The sequence below is a fragment of the Lissotriton vulgaris genome, chromosome 2_2 (genome assembly GCF_964263255.1).
Source record: "Lissotriton vulgaris chromosome 2_2, aLisVul1.2, whole genome shotgun sequence".
NCBI lineage: Eukaryota > Metazoa > Chordata > Amphibia > Caudata > Salamandridae > Lissotriton > Lissotriton vulgaris.
The window spans coordinates 332410751-332433170 of record NC_141688.1 but is presented as its reverse complement, the minus strand read 5'-3'; the positions used below and the strand labels follow the sequence as shown (position 1 = coordinate 332433170).

Genomic DNA, 22420 nt, shown 5'->3' with positions numbered 1-22420 from the left:
ATGCCAGGGCTTGTTACTTGCTTCGAGCAGTACCACTGCTCGTGGGAGACCCAGGTAGTCAGAGTCACAAGGCAGTCAGGTCCTCTGGAGGTTTTGAGGTTGCTGACCACTGGAGACGCCGGGGTTTAGCAGGAGCAGGTTCGGGGGTCGACAGGCTGGTAGGGCTGGGGCCAAATCAGTTGGTGCCTTCCTCAATTTAGCAGGTCTTCTTGTTTCTTGTTCTTCTTTCTTGTTTCGGAATCTGGATCTGTGGAAATAGGTTCAGGGTGCCCCTAAATACTACGTTTTGGGGCGTTACAGGTAGGGCAAGGGGAGGGACCAATGGGTCCCTGTCCTGGGGTGGGTACACCCCCTAGCCTGCTCCTCTGCTGTGGGAGGGGGGCAGGAGCCTAGCTGGGATTGGGCTGGGCTCCCCATCTTCAAGATGGCCAGAGCCCGGGATTGTGCTTCACCTCGCCTCTCCCACCTGAGGGGTGGGGTTGGCACAGTCTGGCACACCCCCCTGTCTGACGTAGGGTTTCCCGCCAGAGTGGGGGGTCAGAACTGGTTGGTGCCAGTTGCTGAGTACAGCAAGTGGTCTGGAGAAGCTCACAAAGGCGGAATGCCTTTGAAGTTTCCCCTGCCCATCCTGGGGGAGGAGGCTTGGCACCTCGTTCCAGGATGTGCATTGCTGCAGGCCCAGGAGAGCAGGGGCTCTCCACCCAGGGGTCCAGTAATATGTCTGCTGTGTGGCAGCCTCTGCAGCCACTCAGCCTAGACGTGGATTGAAGGTTAGGTTTTCAGGGGGCATCTCTAAGATGCCCTCTGTAGCGCATTTTACAATAAATCCCACACTGGCATCAGTGTGGGTTTAACGTGCTGAGAAGTTTGATATCAATCTTGTCAGCCTTCAGTGTAGCCATTATGGTGCTGTGGAGTTCGTAATGACAACCTCCCAGCACCATATACTCTTAATGGCATCACTGCACTTACAGTGTCCAGGAATGGCCCTGTGCACTGTAGGGGCACAGGGCTCATGCACCTGTACCTGCAACTCTGGCATCGGATACCCAGCTAGAGGGGTGGCTGATGTATGCCAGGGCAGTGGATTTGTGGGCATGGCACACAGGGATGTGTGCCATGTCGACTCTTTGTTTAGTTCTGCACCAGGACACTGTGTGTGTGTCAGGGTACAGCGCGCCCCTAAGGGTGGCACAATAAGTGCTGCAGCCCTTAGAGGTCCTCTCTGATCACAATGCCCTGGGTACCTATGGCACCGTTTACCAGGGGCTGACAGGTGGCCAGATATGCCAATTGGGTTTAGGCTTTAGTACAGTTTTTAGGGAAGGAACACAGGCCCTGGGTACCTGATTGGCAGGGACCCAGGGCACACAAAGAAACAGTGCATCAGGTATTAGGCAAAAAGTGGGGGGTACTGCAACAAAAACTCACTTTCTCACATGCACGTATCAGGTGGCAACCCTATAGGTTGTCCACCCAGTTGCCCCAGCTTTCCTGTGTTCTGGCGGACAACCCGCACGTGCTGCTGCCAATACAGGTATCTGACACCCTGCCAGGAGATGTGAACTCTCCCAGGAGTCAGAAACAATGGCCTGGATGGGAAGAAGGTCACATCTTCCTCCCTGACAGGCTGGCTAGTGAAGTGGCACATCAAGGCGTTGAGCTTCAAAGGGGCCAGCGCCTGTGATATGAAACCAACTGCCTCCAAAAGGAGGAAACAGCACTCCCCCGGCCCAAGTACATTTCCAACTGGGCAGGTAGGAAAATTAGGAATTCTGGAGGTACAGACACCCAGAAGACTAGCCACACCTCTAGGGTGGGCTACCCGGTCTGTACAGCTAAGGAAGATTTCTGCCATTTTTAAAGCTGGTGGAAATAGTGGGTTCCGGGTAGAAAAGTTGCCACCCCCGACCCCCCCGGATGTAGTCACCTCAGGGATAGATTAGCCACTGGGGATAGTAGTCCATTGGCAACTTACACCCACACCCCAAAAGCCCCTAAATCTTGGATTTAAGGTCCACCCCTTGCACCAGAACCTCAGATCTAATTCAACAGGAGTGATACTCTGCACCTGGTGCTGATGCTCCAAAATGCACAATATACTGGAAGGCTTTCATTGTCCTCTGCTAGTGGTTAGCAGTCTGTGTCACATTCTAGCCTACCATTTTCTTCCTCACAGCACCGCTGCAGGCAGGGACCAACCATATGCAGATCAGCCAAGAGTATTGACCAATGGGTCCCAATAACGCAAACATTCCAACCCTTGTTTCCTCCTCTGGCAGATGCATTAAATGTATCGAGAGTGCCCGGACATGCTTCCTAACCTCTCTGTGCAGCAGAACTGAGGGTGCAGGTCGTTGATGAGTCCCAGCGAGGCTGAAACTTGTCTGGGGCTGCTTATCTTCCTGTTCAGAAGGAGCCTGTACAGGCACTTTGGGCCAGGCCACGGCTTCAGTTCATACGGTTGGTTCCTGTCTTTGGTGTCACACAGAGCAAACATGATGGACTGGAACAAGCCCAAGAATGAGTACCAGTGGCAGACACAAAATCATACATTCTACACATCACTTGTTTGTCGCTCTCCGTGGTTTTTGTGCTGTGATGGTGTTTCTTTGGGCTTGCATTGTTGGTTGATATCAAAGGTGATCCAACTTGGTTTGTCAAGCCCATCGCTTGCAATACCCTCCCACACACCCTCCTCTTCCCGTGTCTATAGGATCCGCCCTGATCTCAGACCCATCAACAGGACTTCATGTTTCCAGTGTGGGTTTTAGTTTGTGACAACAGAAGGATGATGGAGGCGACAGTGTCTTGATCTGCTCCAGTTAAACCAACTGGAGTAACATGCGAATGACGAGTGAGAGAAAAGCCAGGACTAGGATCGTTGTCATGCTAATCTGGAGAGCCGGGGCGGCCCCACTATGGACTGGCACGGGGATGAAACCTTCCAGATCAGCTGATCTGGAGAGCAGGGACGGCCCTCCTCTGGACTGCCCGGGATTGAGCGGATACCAATTGCAGACTATGCGGATGGCCATTAGTACATATAGTATGCGTGCCTCCTAATTTGATTACTTTTCAGAATATTTTTTTCAAACCCCTATTTTTACAGATTGGGGTTAGATGCGCACGGCAGACACTTGTTAGGTTCTTATCTGGTGAGTCGATTCTGCTCTTATGCTGTTGTCTATCGTTTTAGATTACGAATAAATATTCCCGATTCATGCCCTTATATAGGTACAATTCACATTGCCCTTTTATAAGCATAGAAATCCAGTCCTTATTTAGGCATAGCCCATGCAGACCAAATACAGGCATGGCTACTTCCATCCTTTCATCTACGTCACAACGAGTTCTAGGAAAACCAGACTCTTAAGCCGTTTGGGAGTTCCACTTGCCTGGATATTGATTCTTCCAAGAACTAATTTATTATGCATGAACATCTACTTCTTAGGGGTTCATATGCCCGACTTTTACGTCAAAGCTGGCATTCCTAAACACCTTCAAGGTATAAATATACCTTCACTTGCTATGGCAAAGCACGGTGTGGTTCGGTGCAGTTCGACTACCTACTTGCATGACGCAGCTCGCTACAGCAAGTGCCGAATGAAGCCGACTATCCAGCTGACGCACTGACTAAAAGCGGTCATCCTCTTGCTGAGAATCCAGCTCCAGTGTTTCTGACTCCCCTTGCGGGGTGTTGGGAAATCAAGTCCCGAGAAATAGATACCAACCTCTCTCATTCTAAGGTATGGAGCTGATTTGAACCTAGAGAAACCGTTGGCAATTCTTAGCAAAACTAAACTTAGCTAAAAGACAGCACCTACTTCTTCCCTCATACTAGACCTAGGTGGAGAAGTGTGGCTCACTGGTTAGAAGCGGCAGACCCTGAAGTAGAGACCGGCCCGGGACCAGGGTTCAATTCCCGATGCGGCAGGGTCTAGGGTCAATGTCCGCGGACTCGATAATTCTCGCATAGGTGCCTACGCTAACCATGGGTCCCACTCTGCAACTCTGGGCAATAGCGTGCTTAATCTCCACAACGGCCCTAGCAGCGCCAGGGATGCCTGGCTTCACCTTGGGGGTGTCCTCTCACAGGGAAAAGATAATTATTTCACGCCTGCACTCTGAAATTTTCTCTTTCTTAGAAAGTTGTTGCGTGCTCCAGGGTGTACCCTCCCTCAGGGTACTGATAATCAATGAAAATGCGTGACCCTTAATTGAGTAACGTCCCCTGGTCACAGCCTAGGCCCCATGGTAAGGGTTGTAAATATTCACAAAAAGGTTTCAAAAGCGGATTCCAGATAGTTCTATATCTTTATTCTCTTTTCATTTTTCAAAGTTCATTCTTCATATTAAATCATACAGACCTCTAAATACATTGATGGTTTGTCCAATGCATTTCGGCTAGGTCATAGCCTTCGTCAGGGACATGCTCTACAAATCAAATAATCACAATTAGGAATTCATCAGAGGCTACATTACTCATACAATTTCTATATCTCATTGGGCAATCATTAGTGTAATGCTCACAATCCCTCATACTCGAACTAAAAGATCCAAAAAGCAAATATAAATGAACTCATTGAAAGCATGTGGTATTTACAACAGTTAGTAGCCCTTTCTCCCTCATATTAGCGGTAAATTAGATCGTTGGCGCTTAGAAGATTTCATCAAAAAAGGGTATTGTATTTGCATGATTTTGATTGATTGCCGAGAATGTTGATCCTTCATTGAACTGTGAGATTCTCATTATTATTATTTTTTCATTTTACACGAGAAGTTTTTGGCTGACAACTTTAATAGGGCTTTGTTTTCACCCTTATGGCCTTAATCTTCCATTGTTATCAATATTAGTCCTAATAGACACATCATGCAGCGTTGTTCATTTCCCAACCTAACATGGCCGCCTAAAAGTAACCCCTACGGACTAAGTCTGTTTTCGATATCCGCTAAACCACATAGCGATTTAACAAACACGCCCGACCTCGGTCGGGAGATAGCACCTTTTGGGGAATGGCGTTCGGGAACAGGGTTTACCGTGAACAGGTAAGCGTGCGCTAAACCTCTCTCTACTGGTTTTGGAACGCGGTTCACCCGCGGACATTTAGCACTCGTTTAGACTTCTTGGTTAGACGCATAGAGCGTTTTCTACATCTTAGACCAATTAGTTTGATAACCTGTTAAATGTAACGGTTTAGTGATTTTGCTTTTAAAAAAAACCCTTTTTTGATGAAATCTTCTAAGCGCCAACGATCTATTTGGTTGAGAACCTATTACCATAACAATGTTGTGATGTCGTTTTGAAAATCCTTTTTTGCAGAGATTATGAGGCAAGAAATTCTGCAATGTTTAGCGTTTAATTTACCGCTAATATGAGGGAGAAAGGGCTACTAACTGTTGTAAATACCACATGCTTTCAATGAGTTCATTTATATTTGCTTTTTGGATCTTTTAGTTCGAGTATGAGGGATTGTGAGCATTACACTAATGATTGCCCAATGAGATATAGAAATTGTATGAGTAATGTAGCCTCTGATGAATTCCTAATTGTGATTATTTGATTTGTAGAGCATGTCCCTGACGAAGGCTATGACCTAGCCGAAATGCATTGGACAAACCATCAATGTATTTAGAGGTCTGTATGATTTAATATGAAGAATGAACTTTGAAAAATGAAAAGAGAATAAAGATATAGAACTATCTGGAATCCGCTTTTGAAACCTTTTTGTGAATATTTACAACCCTTACCATGGGGCCTAGGCTGTGACCAGGGGACGTTACTCAATTAAGGGTCACGCATTCTCTCACAGGGAAAGCCAGGACGGGTTCCCCAGCCGTATACAGCACCAGGACGCCACGTAACGAGGTAACATTGCGCTTTACAAGTATACATACATACATACATAGGTACACTGGGGTAGGCGTATTTTAGAAGCACCAGTTGAGTAGTTTAGCCTGTGTTATTTATGTATGTATTTTTATGTCATAGCACCAGACAATGCTATTACAGTATTATTTTATATTACTGTTCACGCTGTAGGCATTATACTTCGCATTCTGTCTTACGATTGAAGCAGTTCATATCTCTTGCATGAGAAAGAAAACTGTTCTATAAACCACTTTTATTGAAACGCCCGTCTCTCTATTTCTCTGCAACTCTGTAGAGACGAAGCATGCACGATTGACTGAGTAAAATAGTTATCTATTGTTTCCACGACTCTGAAGATGTCCTTTTGATTCTTGGGGAAACAAAGTTGTCATGTTTATGCGGATGCCAGAGACTAATCCCTTCTTGTGTATTAGAGAAAGTTTCTAGTGACCTCTGAGCTAGCTGGCACTCACAATTGAGTTTAATGTACTCGATACAGACCTACTGACCTCAGTCCTACGTCAAATCAATAGTGTATGTTATTCCAATGCGCAGAGCCTATTGGGGATATAGGATCTACACTACAGGGTCTGCTGATAAATTCTTTACATGCAGCTGACAAATGTTTGGTATAGCCAGCTTGAGATGTATTACATTTGTATCACTTGATCTTATGAGAGCCTTTGAACAGTTTGTAGTAAAACAAAGTGTAATAATAAAGCAATGTAATTACTGAGACGACCCTGGGACGGACGTATGACGTTACAACGCATGCCTTTACAACAAGGTTTTTACATCGTAATCCATTACAACGCATAGCGCTTTGGGGTGCTGGATAGTGAAACGTTTAATATTTACTATTCCAACTCCAGTCCCCGTGGACACTAGGGAAGGTGTTGGATAGTAAATTAAACGTATTCCCTATCCTAGAGCGCCCCTCAGCGCAATGCGTTGTAATGGTTTGCGTTGTAAAAGTTGCGTTGTAAAGGCACTGCTTGGTAAAAGTTGCGTTGTAAAGGATGTTCCCCCCCCTGGGACAGACTTAAGTGATGCACTTTATTATTGTCCTTCCGCTATGGAATTCATATGTGTGGCACGCTGGCACTTTAACTCGCAATAAGTGCAATATCTTGCCATAGTCATTGTTGAGGTTTATCAAAATAAAAACGTTGTTTCTTGAATGGAATTCCTATTTATCTATAGATCTCGCCCATGTTTGATGTTATGACATATTGATGAATGTATTGGAACAATTGTTGATAATATTTGCAGTACGGAGTTTTCAGTCTATATATTATGTGATTGTAAAGATGTTTTGATTGCAAAGATTTTTATTAATCATACAATAAAGAGTTGACTGACTTACTCTGGACTGCCCTGGGATGCAACGTCCTAAATCATCCGATCTGGAGAGCCAGGGAGGCCCTCCTCTGGACTGCACTGGGATGTAACCTTCTAGATCAGCTGATAGATGTATGCGCGACCCACAGACTGCGATTGTTGTATGTTTCATCCACAGACTGAATCCCAAATGTTTTGCTTTGATCTATGCGAGGGTTCATTTGGGGAATCACCGGGCCATGGGTATATATACTGCACCCTACAAGACGGCGCAGGGGTTGGGGTGCAGACACTCATGCCGATGGGGCACGCAAGAGCTTCATGCTTCAGCTGCAGTTTGAAACGGTGTGGATGACTGTGTGGGAGTCAGACATGGCCACTGCTCACATATCCGCCCGAGCACCTCTCACTCACCTGGTGAAGGAGCACCGCTGCTCTGTGACTCCGAGTCCTGGCGATCCGCGCAGACGAGGTCTTGCTTCTCTTTCGGTCCTAAAGCAAAGATAGATGAGGCAATCACAGGGCCTGCGATGGAAAGGAAAAAGATGTGAATTATCCATTCTGAGCCCACTGTGCACTCACCAGAGACCTCAGAGAGGGGGTTACATCACTGTGCACTCACCAGAGACCTGAGAGAGGGGGTTACATCACTGTGCACTCACCAGAGACCTGAGAGAGGGGGCTACATCACTGTGCACTCACCATAGACCTCAGAGAGGGGGCTACATCACTGTGCACTCACCAGAGACCTGAGAGAGGGGGCTACATCACTGTGCACTCACCAGAGACCTGAGAGAGTGGGCTACATCACTGTGCACTCACCAGAGACCTCAGAGAGGGGGCTACATCACTGTGCACTCACCAGAGACCTGAAAGAGGGGGCTACATCACTGTGCACTCACCAGAGACCTGAGAGAGGGGGCTACATCACTGTGCACTCACCAGAGACCTCAGAGAGGGGGCTACATCACTGTGCACTCACCAGAGACCTGAAAGAGGGGGCTACATCACTGTGCACTCACCAGAGACCTGAGAGAGGGGGCTACATCACTGTGCACTCACCAGAGACCTCAGAGAGGGGGCTACATCACTGTGCACTCACCAGAGACCTGAGAGAGGGGGCTACATCACTGTGCACTCACCAGAGACCTCAGAGAGGGGGCTACATCACTGTGCACTCGCCAGAGACCTGAGAGAGGGGGCTACATCACTGTGCACTCACCAGAGACCTGAGAGAGGGGGCTACATCACTGTGCACTCACCAGAGACCTGAGAGAGGGGGCTACATCACTTTGCACTCACCAGAGACCTGAGAGAGGGGGATACATCACTGTGCACTCACCAGAGACCTGAAAGAGGGGGCTACATCACTGTGCACTCACCAGAGACCTGAGAGAGGGGGCTACATCACTGTGCACTCACCAGAGACCTCAGAGAGGGGGCTACATCACTGTGCACTCACCAGAGACCTGAAAGAGGGGGCTACATCACTGTGCACTCACCAGAGACCTCAGAGAGGGGGCTACATCACTGTGCACTCACCAGAGACCTGAGAGAGGGGGCTACATCACTGTGCACTTACCAGAGACCTCAGAGAGGGGGCTACATCACTGTGCACTCACCAGAGACCTCAGAGAGGGGGCTACATCACTGTGCACTCACCAGAGACCTGAGAGAGGGGGCTACATCACTGTGCACTTACCAGAGACCTCAGAGAGGGGGCTACATCACTGTGCACTCACCAGAGACCTGAGAGAGGGGGCTACATCACTGTGCACTCACCAGAGACCTCAGAGAGGGGGCTACATCACTGTGCACTCACCAGAGACCTGAGAGAGGGGGCTACATCACTGTGCACTCACCAGAGACCTCAGAGAGGGGGCTACATCACTGTGCACTCACCAGAGACCTCAGAGAGGGGGCTACATCACTGTGCACCACACCTCCCTCTGGAAAGAATCCTGGTGGCCATCAGAACTCGGACTTTCCCCCACTCCAAAAGACTACGCCCGCAACCTCTGCATCATCCTGGTCAGTGAACTCTCCATGAAACATCAGGTCAACGCCTGCTTCCACACTCTCCGCAGAATCTCCAAATGGCTCCCCATCAGTATCAGGAAAACGGTGATGCAGGCCTCATCACCAGCTGTCTGGACTTCAGCAAAACACTGTATGTCGGCACCACCACCGACCTCATTAGAAGACTGCAGACGATTCAGAACGCAGCCGCCAGACCGATCCTCAACTTGCCCAAAAAGACCCACATCTCCCAGCACCTGAGAGGCCTCCACCAGCTCCCTATCCAGAAGAGATGCCAATACAAACTACTGACCCACATCTCCCAGCACCTGAGAGAGCTCCACTAGCTCCCTATCCAGAAGAGATGCCAATACAAACCACTGACCCACATCTCCCAGCACCTGAGAGGCCTCCACCAGCTCCCTATCCAGAAGAGATGCCAATACAAACCACTGACCCACATCTCCCAGCACCTGAGAGGCCTCCACCAGCTCCCTATCCAGAAGAGATGCCAATACAAACTACTGACCCACATCTCCCAGCACCTGAGAGAGCTCCACTAGCTCCCAGCACCTGAGAGACCTCCACTAGCTCCCAGCACCTGAGAGACCTCCACTAGCTCCCAGCACCTGAGAGACCTCCACTAGCTCCCAGCACCTGAGAGGCCTCCACCAGCTCCCTATCCAGAAGAGATGCCAATACAAACTACTGACCCACATCTACAAAGACCCAGGAGCAGCAAACATGAACCACCACCTAAACTTCCACCAACTAACCCAGAAACCTCCGATCTGCCTGCCTCGCCCTCGCGCAAACACTGCGCATCTGCCACGGCTGCACTAGGGGGCACTCCATCTCCCACCTTGCAGCCAAATCCTGGAGCGCACTTCCGCTACACCGCCAAACTTCACCATCGCTGACAGACTTCAGGAACGGACCCAAGACCTGGCTCTTCGACTCAAACCTGCAGCCCAGCGCCTGGATCCCCTCACGGGTGATAAGGCGCTGCCCAATATATCACATGGGATGGGGAATTCTAGCGCTTAGCGGGAGGTACTAGAATAACTTTATGAGGTCTGACATCGAGATAGGAAGGCGCTACAGTCAAGTCATTTCTTATATGAAATGATGTATTTTTATTTGTATTAAGTAAAGCACTGACTAATGCAGGAGTCTTAGTGACTAATATTCTTATGCTTGAATCTAGTTTGAGTATTTAACCATCATCACCTCCTTGACGAAGTATCAATATACCCGGGGGAGTCCTTGGTGCTCAGTTTCAGCTCAGCCTCAATGGCTAAAGCACCGTCACTCGCACAGACAGGCAGACCAGGACAGACAGACCGTCCTGCACAGCTCACCACAGACCTGGGCACCAGGGAACAATCTCACAGTCACTTACACAGACAGGCAGACCAGGACACACAGACCGCCCTGCACAGGTCACCACAGACCCAGGCACCAGGAAACAATCTCACAGTCACTTACACAGACAGGCAGACCAGGACAGACAGACCGTCCTGCACAGGTCACCACAGACCCAGGCACCAGGAAACAATCTCACAGTCACTTACACAGACAGGCAGACCTGGACACACAGACCGCCCTGCACAGCTCACCACAGACCCGGGCACCAGGGAACAATCTCACAGTCACTCGCACAGACAGGCAGACCAGGACACACAGACCGCCCTGCACAGCTCACCACAGACCTGGGCACCAGGGAACAATCTCACAGTCACTTACAGAGACAGGCAGACCTGGACACACAGACCGTCCTGCACAGCTCACCACAGACCCGGGCACCAGGGAACAATCTCACAGTCACTTACACAGACAGGCAGACCAGGACACACAGACCGCCCTGCACATCTCACCACAGACCTGGGCACCAGGGAACAATCTCACAGTCACTTACACAGACAGGCAGACCAGGACACACAGACCTTTCTGCACAGCTCACCACAGACCCAGGCACCAGGAAACAATCTCACAGTCACTTACACAGACAGGCAGACCAGGACAGACAGACCGTCCTGCACAGCTCACCACAGACCCGGGCACCAGGGAACAATCTCACAGTCACTTACACAGACAGGCAGACCTGGACACACAGACCGTCCTGCACAGCTCACCACAGACCTGGGCACCAGGGAACAATCTCACAGTCACTTACAGAGACAGGCAGACCTGGACACACAGACCGCCCTGCACAGCTCACCACAGACCCGGGCACCAGGGAACAATCTCACAGTCACTTACAGAGACAGGCAGACCAGGACACACAGACCGCCCTGCACATCTCACCACAGACCTGGGCACCAGGGAACAATCTCACAGTCACTTACACAGACAGGCAGACCAGGACACACAGACCTTTCTGCACAGCTCACCACAGACCCAGGCACCAGGAAACAATCTCACAGTCACTTACACAGACAGGCAGACCTGGACACACAGACCTTTCTGCACAGCTCACCACAGACCCAGGCACCAGGAAACAATCTCACAGTCACTTACACAGACAGGCAGACCTGGACACACAGACCGTCCTGCACAGCTCACCACAGACCCGGGCACCAGGGAACAATCTCACAGTCACTTACACAGACAGGCAGACCTGGACACACAGACCGTCCTGCACAGCTCACCACAGACCTGGGCACCAGGGAACAATCTCACCGTCACTTACACAGACAGGCAGACCAGGACACACAGACCGCCCTGCACAGCTCACCACAGACCCGGGCACCAGGGAACAATCTCACAGTCACTTACACAGACAGGCAGACCAGGACAGACAGACCGTCCTGCACAGCTCACCACAGACCTGGGCACCAGGGAACAATCTCACAGTCACTTACAGAGACAGGCAGACCAGGACACACAGACCGCCCTGCACAGCTCACCACAGACCCGGGCACCAGGAAACAATCTCACAGTCACTTACACAGACAGGCAGACCTGGACACACAGACCGTCCTGCACAGCTCACCACAGACCCGGGCACCAGGAAACAATCTCACAGTCACTTACACAGACAGGCAGACCTGGACACACAGACTGTCCTGCACAGCTCACCACAGACCTGGGCACCAGGGAACAATCTCACAGTCACTCGCACAGACAGGCAGACCAGGACACACAGACCTTTCTGCACAGCTCACCACAGACCTGGGCACCAGGGAACAATCTCACAGTCACTTACACAGACAGGCAGATCTGGACACACAGACCTTTCTGCACAGCTCACCACAGACCTGGGCACCAGGGAACAATCTCACAGTCACTTACACAGACAGGCAGACCAGGACACACAGACCTTTCTGCACAGCTCACCACAGACCTGGGCACCAGGAAACAATCTCACAGTCACTTGCACAGACAGGCAGACCTGGACACACAGACCGTCCTGCACAGCTCGCCACAGACCTGGGCACCAGGGAACAATCTCACAGTCACTTACACAGACAGGCAGACCTGGACACACAGACCGTCCTGCACAGCTCACCACAGACCTGGGCACCAGGGAACAATCTCACAGTCACTTACACAGACAGGCAGACCTGGACACACAGACCGTCCTGCACAGCTCACCACAGACCCGGGCACCAGGAAACAATCTCACAGTCACTTACACAGACAGGCAGACCTGGACACACAGACCGTCCTGCACAGCTCACCACAGACCCGGGCACCAGGAAACAATCTCACAGTCACTTACACAGACAGGCAGACCTGGACACACAGACCGTCCTGCACAGCTCACCACAGACCTGGGCACCAGGGAACAATCTCACAGTCACTCGCACAGACAGGCAGACCAGGACACACAGACCGTCCTGCACAGCTCACCACAGACCTGGGCACCAGGGAACAATCTCACAGTCACTTACACAGACAGGCAGACCAGGACACACAGACCTTTCTGCACAGCTCACCACAGACCTGGGCACCAGGAAACAATCTCACAGTCACTTGCACAGACAGGCAGACCTGGACACACAGACCTTCCTGCACAGCTCACCACAGACCTGGGCACCAGGGAACAATCTCACAGTCACTTACACAGACAGGCAGACCTGGACACACAGACCGTCCTGCACAGCTCACCACAGACCCGGGCACCAGGAAACAATCTCACAGTCACTTACACAGACAGGCAGACCTGGACACACAGACCGTCCTGCACAGCTCACCACAGACCTGGGCACCAGGGAACAATCTCACCGTCACTTACACAGACAGGCAGACCAGGACACACAGACCGCCCTGCACAGCTCACCACAGACCCGGGCACCAGGAAACAATCTCACAGTCACTTACACAGACAGGCAGACCAGGACACACAGACCGCCCTGCACAGGTCACCACAGACCCAGGCACCAGGAAACAATCTCACAGTCACTTACACAGACAGGCAGACCTGGACACACAGACCGTCCTGCACAGCTCACCACAGACCCGGGCACCAGGAAACAATCTCACAGTCACTTACACAGACAGGCAGACCAGGACACACAGACCGCCCTGCACAGCTCACCACAGACCCGGGCACCAGGAAACAATCTCACAGTCACTTACACAGACAGGCAGACCTGGACACACAGACCGTCCTGCACAGCTCACCACAGACCTGGGCACCAGGGAACAATCTCACAGTCACTTACACAGACAGGCAGACCTGGACACACAGACCGTCCTGCACAGCTCACCACAGACCTGGGCACCAGGGAACAATCTCACAGTCACTTACACAGACAGGCAGACCAGAACATACAGACCGTTCTGCACAGCTCACCACAGACCATCTCACAGTCACTTACACAGACAGGCAGACCTGGACACACAGACCGTTCTGCACAGCTCACCACAGACCATCTCACAGTCACTCGCACAGACAGGCAGACCAAGACACACAGACCATCCTGCACAGCTCACCACAGACCTGGGCACCAGGGAACAATCTCACAGTCACTTACACAGACAGGCAGACCTGGACACACAGACCGTCCAGCACAGCTCACCACAGACCTGGGCACCAGGGAACAATCTCACAGTCACTTACACAGACAGGCAGACCTGGACACACAGACCGCCCTGCACAGCTCACCACAGACCTGGGCACCAGGGAACAATCTCACAGTCACTTACACAGACAGGCAGACCTGGACACACAGACCGTCCAGCACAGCTCACCACAGACCTGGGCACCAGGGAACAATCTCACAGTCACTTACACAGACAGGCAGACCTGGACACACAGACCGTCCTGCACAGCTCACCACAGACCTGGGCACCAGGGAACAATCTCACAGTCACTTACACAGACAGGCAGATCTGGACACACAGACCGTCCTGCACAGCTCACCACAGACCTGGGCAACAGGGAACAATCTCACAGTCACTCGCACAGACAGGCAGATCTGGACACACAGACCGTCCTGCACAGCTCACCACAGACCTGGGCAACAGGGAACAATCTCACAGTCACTTACACAGACAGGCAGACCAGGACACACAGACCGTCCTGCACAGCTCACCACAGACCCGGGCACCAGGGAACAATCTCACAGTCACTTACACAGACAGGCAGACCTGGACACACAGACCGTCCTGCACAGCTCGCCACAGACCATCTCACAGTCACTTACAGAGACAGGCAGACCTGGACACACAGACCGTCCTGCACAGCTCACCACAGACCTGGGCACCAGGGAACAATCTCACAGTCACTTACAGAGACAGGCAGACCTGGACACACAGACCGTCCTGCACAGCTCGCCACAGACCATCTCACAGTCACTTACAGAGACAGGCAGACCTGGACACACAGACCGTCCTGCACAGCTCGCCACAGACCTGGGCACCAGGGAACAATCTCACAGTCACTTACACAGACAGGCAGACCTGGACACACAGACCGTCCTGCACAGCTCGCCACAGACCATCTCACAGTCACTTACAGAGACAGGCAGACCTGGACACACAGACCGTCCTGCACAGCTCACCACAGACCTGGGCACCAGGGAACAATCTCACAGTCACTTACACAGACAGGCAGACCAGGACACACAGACCGCCCTGCACAGCTCACCACAGACCCGGGCACCAGGAAACAATCTCACAGTCACTTACACAGACAGGCAGACCAGGACACACAGACCGCCCTGCACAGGTCACCACAGACCCAGGCACCAGGAAACAATCTCACAGTCACTTACACAGACAGGCAGACCTGGACACACAGACCGTCCTGCACAGCTCACCACAGACCATCTCACAGTCACTTACAGAGACAGGCAGACCTGGACACACAGACCGTCCTGCACAGCTCACCACAGACCCGGGCACCAGGAAACAATCTCACAGTCACTTACACAGACAGGCAGACCAGGACACACAGACCGCCCTGCACAGCTCACCACAGACCCGGGCACCAGGAAACAATCTCACAGTCACTTACACAGACAGGCAGACCTGGACACACAGACCGTCCTGCACAGCTCACCACAGACCATCTCACAGTCACTTACAGAGACAGGCAGACCTGGACACACAGACCGTCCTGCACAGCTCACCACAGACCTGGGCACCAGGGAACAATCTCACAGTCACTTACACAGACAGGCAGACCAGAACATACAGACCGTTCTGCACAGCTCACCACAGACCATCTCACAGTCACTTACACAGACAGGCAGACCTGGACACACAGACCGTTCTGCACAGCTCACCACAGACCATCTCACAGTCACTCGCACAGACAGGCAGACCAAGACACACAGACCATCCTGCACAGCTCACCACAGACCTGGGCACCAGGGAACAATCTCACAGTCACTTACACAGACAGGCAGACCTGGACACACAGACCGTCCAGCACAGCTCACCACAGACCTGGGCACCAGGGAACAATCTCACAGTCACTTACACAGACAGGCAGACCTGGACACACAGACCGCCCTGCACAGCTCACCACAGACCTGGGCACCAGGGAACAATCTCACAGTCACTTACACAGACAGGCAGACCTGGACACACAGACCGTCCAGCACAGCTCACCACAGACCTGGGCACCAGGGAAAAATCTCACAGTCACTTACACAGACAGGCAGACCTGGACACACAGACCGTCCTGCACAGCTCACCACAGACCTGGGCACCAGGGAACAATCTCACAGTCACTTACACAGACAGGCAGATCTGGACACACAGACCGTCCTGCACAGCTCACCACAGACCTGGGCAACAGGGAACAATCTCACAGTCACTCGCACAGACAGGCAGATCTGGACACACAGACCGCCCTGCACAGCTCACCACAGACCTGGGCACCAGGGAACAATCTCACAGTCACTTACACAGACAGGCAGACCTGGACACACAGACCGTCCAGCACAGCTCACCACAGACCTGGGCACCAGGGAAAAATCTCACAGTCACTTACACAGACAGGCAGACCTGGACACACAGACCGTCCTGCACAGCTCACCACAGACCTGGGCACCAGGGAACAATCTCACAGTCACTTACACAGACAGGCAGATCTGGACACACAGACCGTCCTGCACAGCTCACCACAGACCTGGGCAACAGGGAACAATCTCACAGTCACTCGCACAGACAGGCAGATCTGGACACACAGACCGTCCTGCACAGCTCACCACAGACCTGGGCAACAGGGAACAATCTCACAGTCACTTACACAGACAGGCAGACCAGGACACACAGACCGTCCTGCACAGCTCACCACAGACCCGGGCACCAGGGAACAATCTCACAGTCACTTACACAGACAGGCAGACCTGGACACACAGACCGTCCTGCACAGCTCGCCACAGACCATCTCACAGTCACTTACAGAGACAGGCAGACCTGGACACACAGACCGTCCTGCACAGCTCACCACAGACCTGGGCACCAGGGAACAATCTCACAGTCACTTACAGAGACAGGCAGACCTGGACACACAGACCGTCCTGCACAGCTCGCCACAGACCATCTCACAGTCACTTACAGAGACAGGCAGACCTGGACACACAGACCGTCCTGCACAGCTCGCCACAGACCTGGGCACCAGGGAACAATCTCACAGTCACTTACACAGACAGGCAGACCTGGACACACAGACCGTCCTGCACAGCTCGCCACAGACCATCTCACAGTCACTTACAGAGACAGGCAGACCTGGACACACAGACCGTCCTGCACAGCTCACCACAGACCTGGGCACCAGGGAACAATCTCACAGTCACTTACACAGACAGGCAGACCTGGACACACAGACCGTCCTGCACAGCTCGCCACAGACCATCTCACAGTCACTTACAGAGACAGGCAGACCTGGACACACAGACCGTCCTGCACAGCTCACCACAGACCTGGGCACCAGGGAACAATCTCACAGTCACTTACAGAGACAGGCAGACCTGGACACACAGACCGTCCTGCACAGGTCACCACAGACCCAGGCACCAGGAAACAATCTCACAGTCACTTACACAGACAGGCAGACCTGGACACACAGACCGTCCTGCACAGCTCACCACAGACCCGGGCACCAGGGAACAATCTCACAGTCACTTACAGAGACAGGCAGACCTGGACACACAGACCGTCCTGCACAGCTCACCACAGACCTGGGCACCAGGGAACAATCTCACAGTCACTTACACAGACAGGCAGACCTGGACACACAGACCGTCCTGCACAGCTCACCACAGACCTGGGCACCAGGGAACAATCTCACAGTCACTCGCACAGACAGGCAGACCAGGACACACAGACCGTCCTGCACAGCTCACCACAGACCCGGGCACCAGGGAACAATCTCACAGTCACTTACAGAGACAGGCAGACCTGGACACACAGACCGTCCTGCACAGCTCACCACAGACCTGGGCACCAGGGAACAATCTCACAGTCACTTACACAGACAGGCAGACCTGGACACACAGACCGTCCTGCACAGCTCACCACAGACCTGGGCAACAGGGAACAATCTCACAGTCACTCGCACAGACAGTCAGACCTGGACACACAGACCGTCCTGCACAGGTCACCACAGACCTGGGCACCAGGGAACATTCTCACAGTCACTTACACAGACAGGCAGACCAGGACACACAGACCGTCCTGCACAGCTCACCACAGACCTGGGCACCAGGGAACAATCTCACAGTCACTCGCACAGACAGGCAGACCAGGACACACAGACCGTCCTGCACAGCTCACCACAGACCTGGGCACCAGGGAACAATCTCACAGTCACTTACACAGACAGGCAGACCTGGACACACAGACCATCCTGCACAGCTCGCCACAGACCATCTCACAGTCACTTACAGAGACAGGCAGACCTGGACACACAGACCGTCCTGCACAGCTCACCACAGACCTGGGCACCAGGGAACATTCTCACAGTCACTTACAGAGACAGGCAGACCTGGACACACAGACCGTCCTGCACAGCTCACCACAGACCTGGGCACCAGGGAACAATCTCACAGTCACTTACAGAGACAGGCAGACCTGGACACACAGACCGTCCTGCACAGCTCACCACAGACCTGGGCACCAGGGAACAATCTCACAGTCACTTACACAGACAGGCAGACCTGGACACACAGACCGTCCTGCACAGCTCGCCACAGACCATCTCACAGTCACTTACAGAGACAGGCAGACCTGGACACACAGACCGTCCTGCACAGCTCGCCACAGACCTGGGCACCAGGGAACAATCTCACAGTCACTTACACAGACAGGCAGACCTGGACACACAGACCGTCCTGCACAGCTCGCCACAGACCATCTCACAGTCACTTACAGAGACAGGCAGACCTGGACACACAGACCGTCCTGCACAGCTCACCACAGACCTGGGCACCAGGGAACAATCTCACAGTCACTTACACAGACAGGCAGACCTGGACACACAGACCGTCCTGCACAGCTCGCCACAGACCATCTCACAGTCACTTACAGAGACAGGCAGACCTGGACACACAGACCGTCCTGCACAGCTCACCACAGACCTGGGCACCAGGGAACAATCTCACAGTCACTTACAGAGACAGGCAGACCTGGACACACAGACCTTCCTGTACAGCTCACCACAGACCTGGGCACCAGGGAACAATCTCACAGTCACTTACAGAGACAGGCAGACCTGGACACACAGACCTTCCTGTACAGCACCAGCCACAACTTCACAGCTCTCCACACAATCATTCCCACAGACCTGGCCACTCAGACGCCTACTGAACCACGCAAGCCACAGCATCAGTGGTCACCCACATTGACAAGCACACTTTGAAACACAGACTCCGACTGAACACCACGGCAAGGCAACAAAAGTCACCACACCATCACTTACACAGACATGCTCACACAAAGCCCTACTGCACACCACATGCCACAGCATCATACCTCACCACACCCTCTGCCACTAAGACTGGAAACTGTGTAAAGCATTGGTAAACTCTTACTATAACAAGCATTGGCATACCCAATAGGTCTCGTCTTTTGGACCTTATACGTGTTTAGGCATGCAGCATATTATCCCGGGCTTCTTGCTTCCCTCAACTAACTCATGCTGGATGACGCAGGCAAACACACAGACTCAACGCCAAGAGACACAAAGTATTGGAAGTTACCTATGAAAGGTTGCCTGCTGTCAATAATGACTGTTCTTTATGTCACGGGCCGGGTGGCAGGACCGGCAGCTACAATCTGCACTCTTAACTGACCTCTCCTAATGAATAAAGTGAAACAACCCTGCAAGAAGCACAGCTGAGGGCAAGTGGAACATATCCTTGGGCTACGGGCAGTATTGGAAGCCAGCTGGGCGAGACAGTGCCGAGTGTGGGGGCCGCATTGCATGACGCGCTCAGCACTGAAAGCGGGGGTTTTGACCATGAAGTGTTCACAAGGCTGGAACAAACACACGTGTGTGTCAGTATATCAGGATTTAACTCTTCAGTACAATAAAAATGTGCTTGGCCTCCTCATTATATTTTTTTGCTAGTGAAGAGTTAAATCCTGATATACTGACAAAGTGGCTGATTTAAACGCTCGCCACAGGCATCAGCCATCACCCACAGATCACCCATTCGAATCCTGGCAGAGTCCGTTCTGCCTTCCTCATTTTGAATTTGTTCAAATGAGAGCTGTTAAATTGAGCTAAAAAACGTGTTTACAGTGTTTCGAAACATCGGAAATACGCCAAGAGGCACTCTATCAAAGAAGGTACTCAAACCTCGCTTCAATCGAAGTGAAATGACACAAAGCGTCCAGAATCATGACCAAGCAATGCTTCTGCAATCCAGGTGTTTGAAAATTGATTATTTTTTTACTTTGCAAAACACAGTTCATTTTCAGTCCGATAGAATCAACACATGCAGCTGATAAGCTGCAAATGTATAAACAGAACAAACTCAGCACTGTCATCCACATAATATGATATAGCCATACCATATACTCTTAAGTGCATTATAATCCTTGCAGTTAATGATAACTTTGGTTTGGCTGTATCAAAACATGTTGTGTAAGGTGTCAAACACTTTGGAATACTACCCCCCCTCCCACCGCCAGTCCTGGCGACGGGGGTAGCATTCCACCCTTCTAGAGGGAGAAGACATGTAGTTACTGGTACACCCGGTTAAAGTTAAACAGAACCTCAGCATCACAAAATGGATGCTGCTGCCAGAGACACAAGTCTGACCTCCTGCTGCTGGACGAAACTCAGGCAGGGGAGGCCTGGACAATAGGTTTCCTGCCTTGGGAGGTGCCAGCACCACCCCAGACAGACTTTAGTGTATTGGGGCAGGGAGGGCCGCATTCAAGATGCATTTTCCAGACATTGTCTGGGGCACACAAGGTGCTCCATGCATAGCCCGGTTCAAACCAGTTGATGGGGCACTCCAGCCCCACTCTGGCGCAAAACTGGACAAAGGGAAGGGGGTGTAACCACCCCCTCTCTAGGTCCACCCATAGGAAGGACCTTACAGGTAGTCCAGCCCCTTAATTTGGTATAAGTACAGGAACAGTGTCCCTAGGACTTTAGATTTACCTGGACGAAACTTTGAAACATACATCCTGGACCTTCGACGTTCCATATCGAGTGGAAGACTAAACACATCTCCCTTGTGGTCAAGGAGTGACCACCCTGTGCAAACAGGCACCATCAGCAACTTTGCCAGTCTGCATTGTCGAGGCTCCCGCTGGAACCTGAAGACTCTGTGACACAGGACATGGACTTCTAGACACCTCTGACGCTGCATTACAATCCCAGCAAAGCTGAGACCCGTGGCGGACACAAGAGACTTGGGACAGGAACTTCTGGACATCTTGCATTTTGCTAACTGCATCGACTCCTGAGGTAACTCGCAGTTGTGAATTGGGGCAGGAGAAGCCCTAGTCCCGAGCACCATTTGCACCGAAGCTCAGGCCTCCACACTCCACGAGTGTCCCGTGGGGCCCCCTCCTGCATTTCAGCTCGAAGCCTTTTCCTGGTTCCTAGTCCGTTGGCTAGTGAGCCCCCTGAAGACTTTCTTTTAAACTTAACTTGCTTTCCTGGTTGCTCCAGGCTTGCTCCAGCTTCCCTGCAAAAGAGAAGCACCCCAGACCTTGCTGGTCTGCACCGAAGCCAATCTTCATCTCCTGCGTGGATTGCATTTGCCAAGGCTTGTTGGGTCCAATCCCGGCACCGACACCGCAGTCAACTAGATCCTGCCTGGGACAGCTCGAATCTAGCTCCTGGTCATCGTCGACACTCTTGGTCCTCGTGGCTGCAGAGACAAGTTTCACCTCTTCACCTGAGATGAACGCGACATCGCCTGGTTCCTTCCTGGTCACTGGCTAGTGACCCAGACTCTGTACCCTCTGCTTTCAGGTTCTACGGATCTTCGATCCACCCTTGGATCCACCCACACACTTTTTCTCTGGTCGCCTGCAGCACTTCTTTACAGATATTCATAGAAAACATTGACGAAACCCGACACCAAAAGGCAACTATGCACCCGGCTTCCCTGTGTAAGGTAACACGAGTACTCCGGTGCTCTCGTGGGTCTTGACTCTCAAAGTGTCCTAGTCTAAAGTGGTTTCATCGTGGTCCATCCGGAAGTGCCCTTAAACTGTAACTTTGTAACTTCTTTGTTTCCCATAGAAAGTCAATAGTAACCC

General features: G+C 51.9%; 1 protein-coding gene across 1 annotated transcript in view; it reads right to left on the bottom strand.

The window, feature by feature from the left end:
* Positions 1 to 22420, bottom strand: part of LOC147729420 (uncharacterized) — a 78892-nt gene that overhangs the window by 2627 nt on the left and 53845 nt on the right. The window contains exon 3 of the mRNA XM_086959844.1: positions 7628 to 7738. Within this exon, the coding sequence (XP_086815970.1) occupies positions 7628 to 7738 (111 nt within the window). The remainder of the gene's footprint in view (positions 1 to 7627; positions 7739 to 22420) is intronic.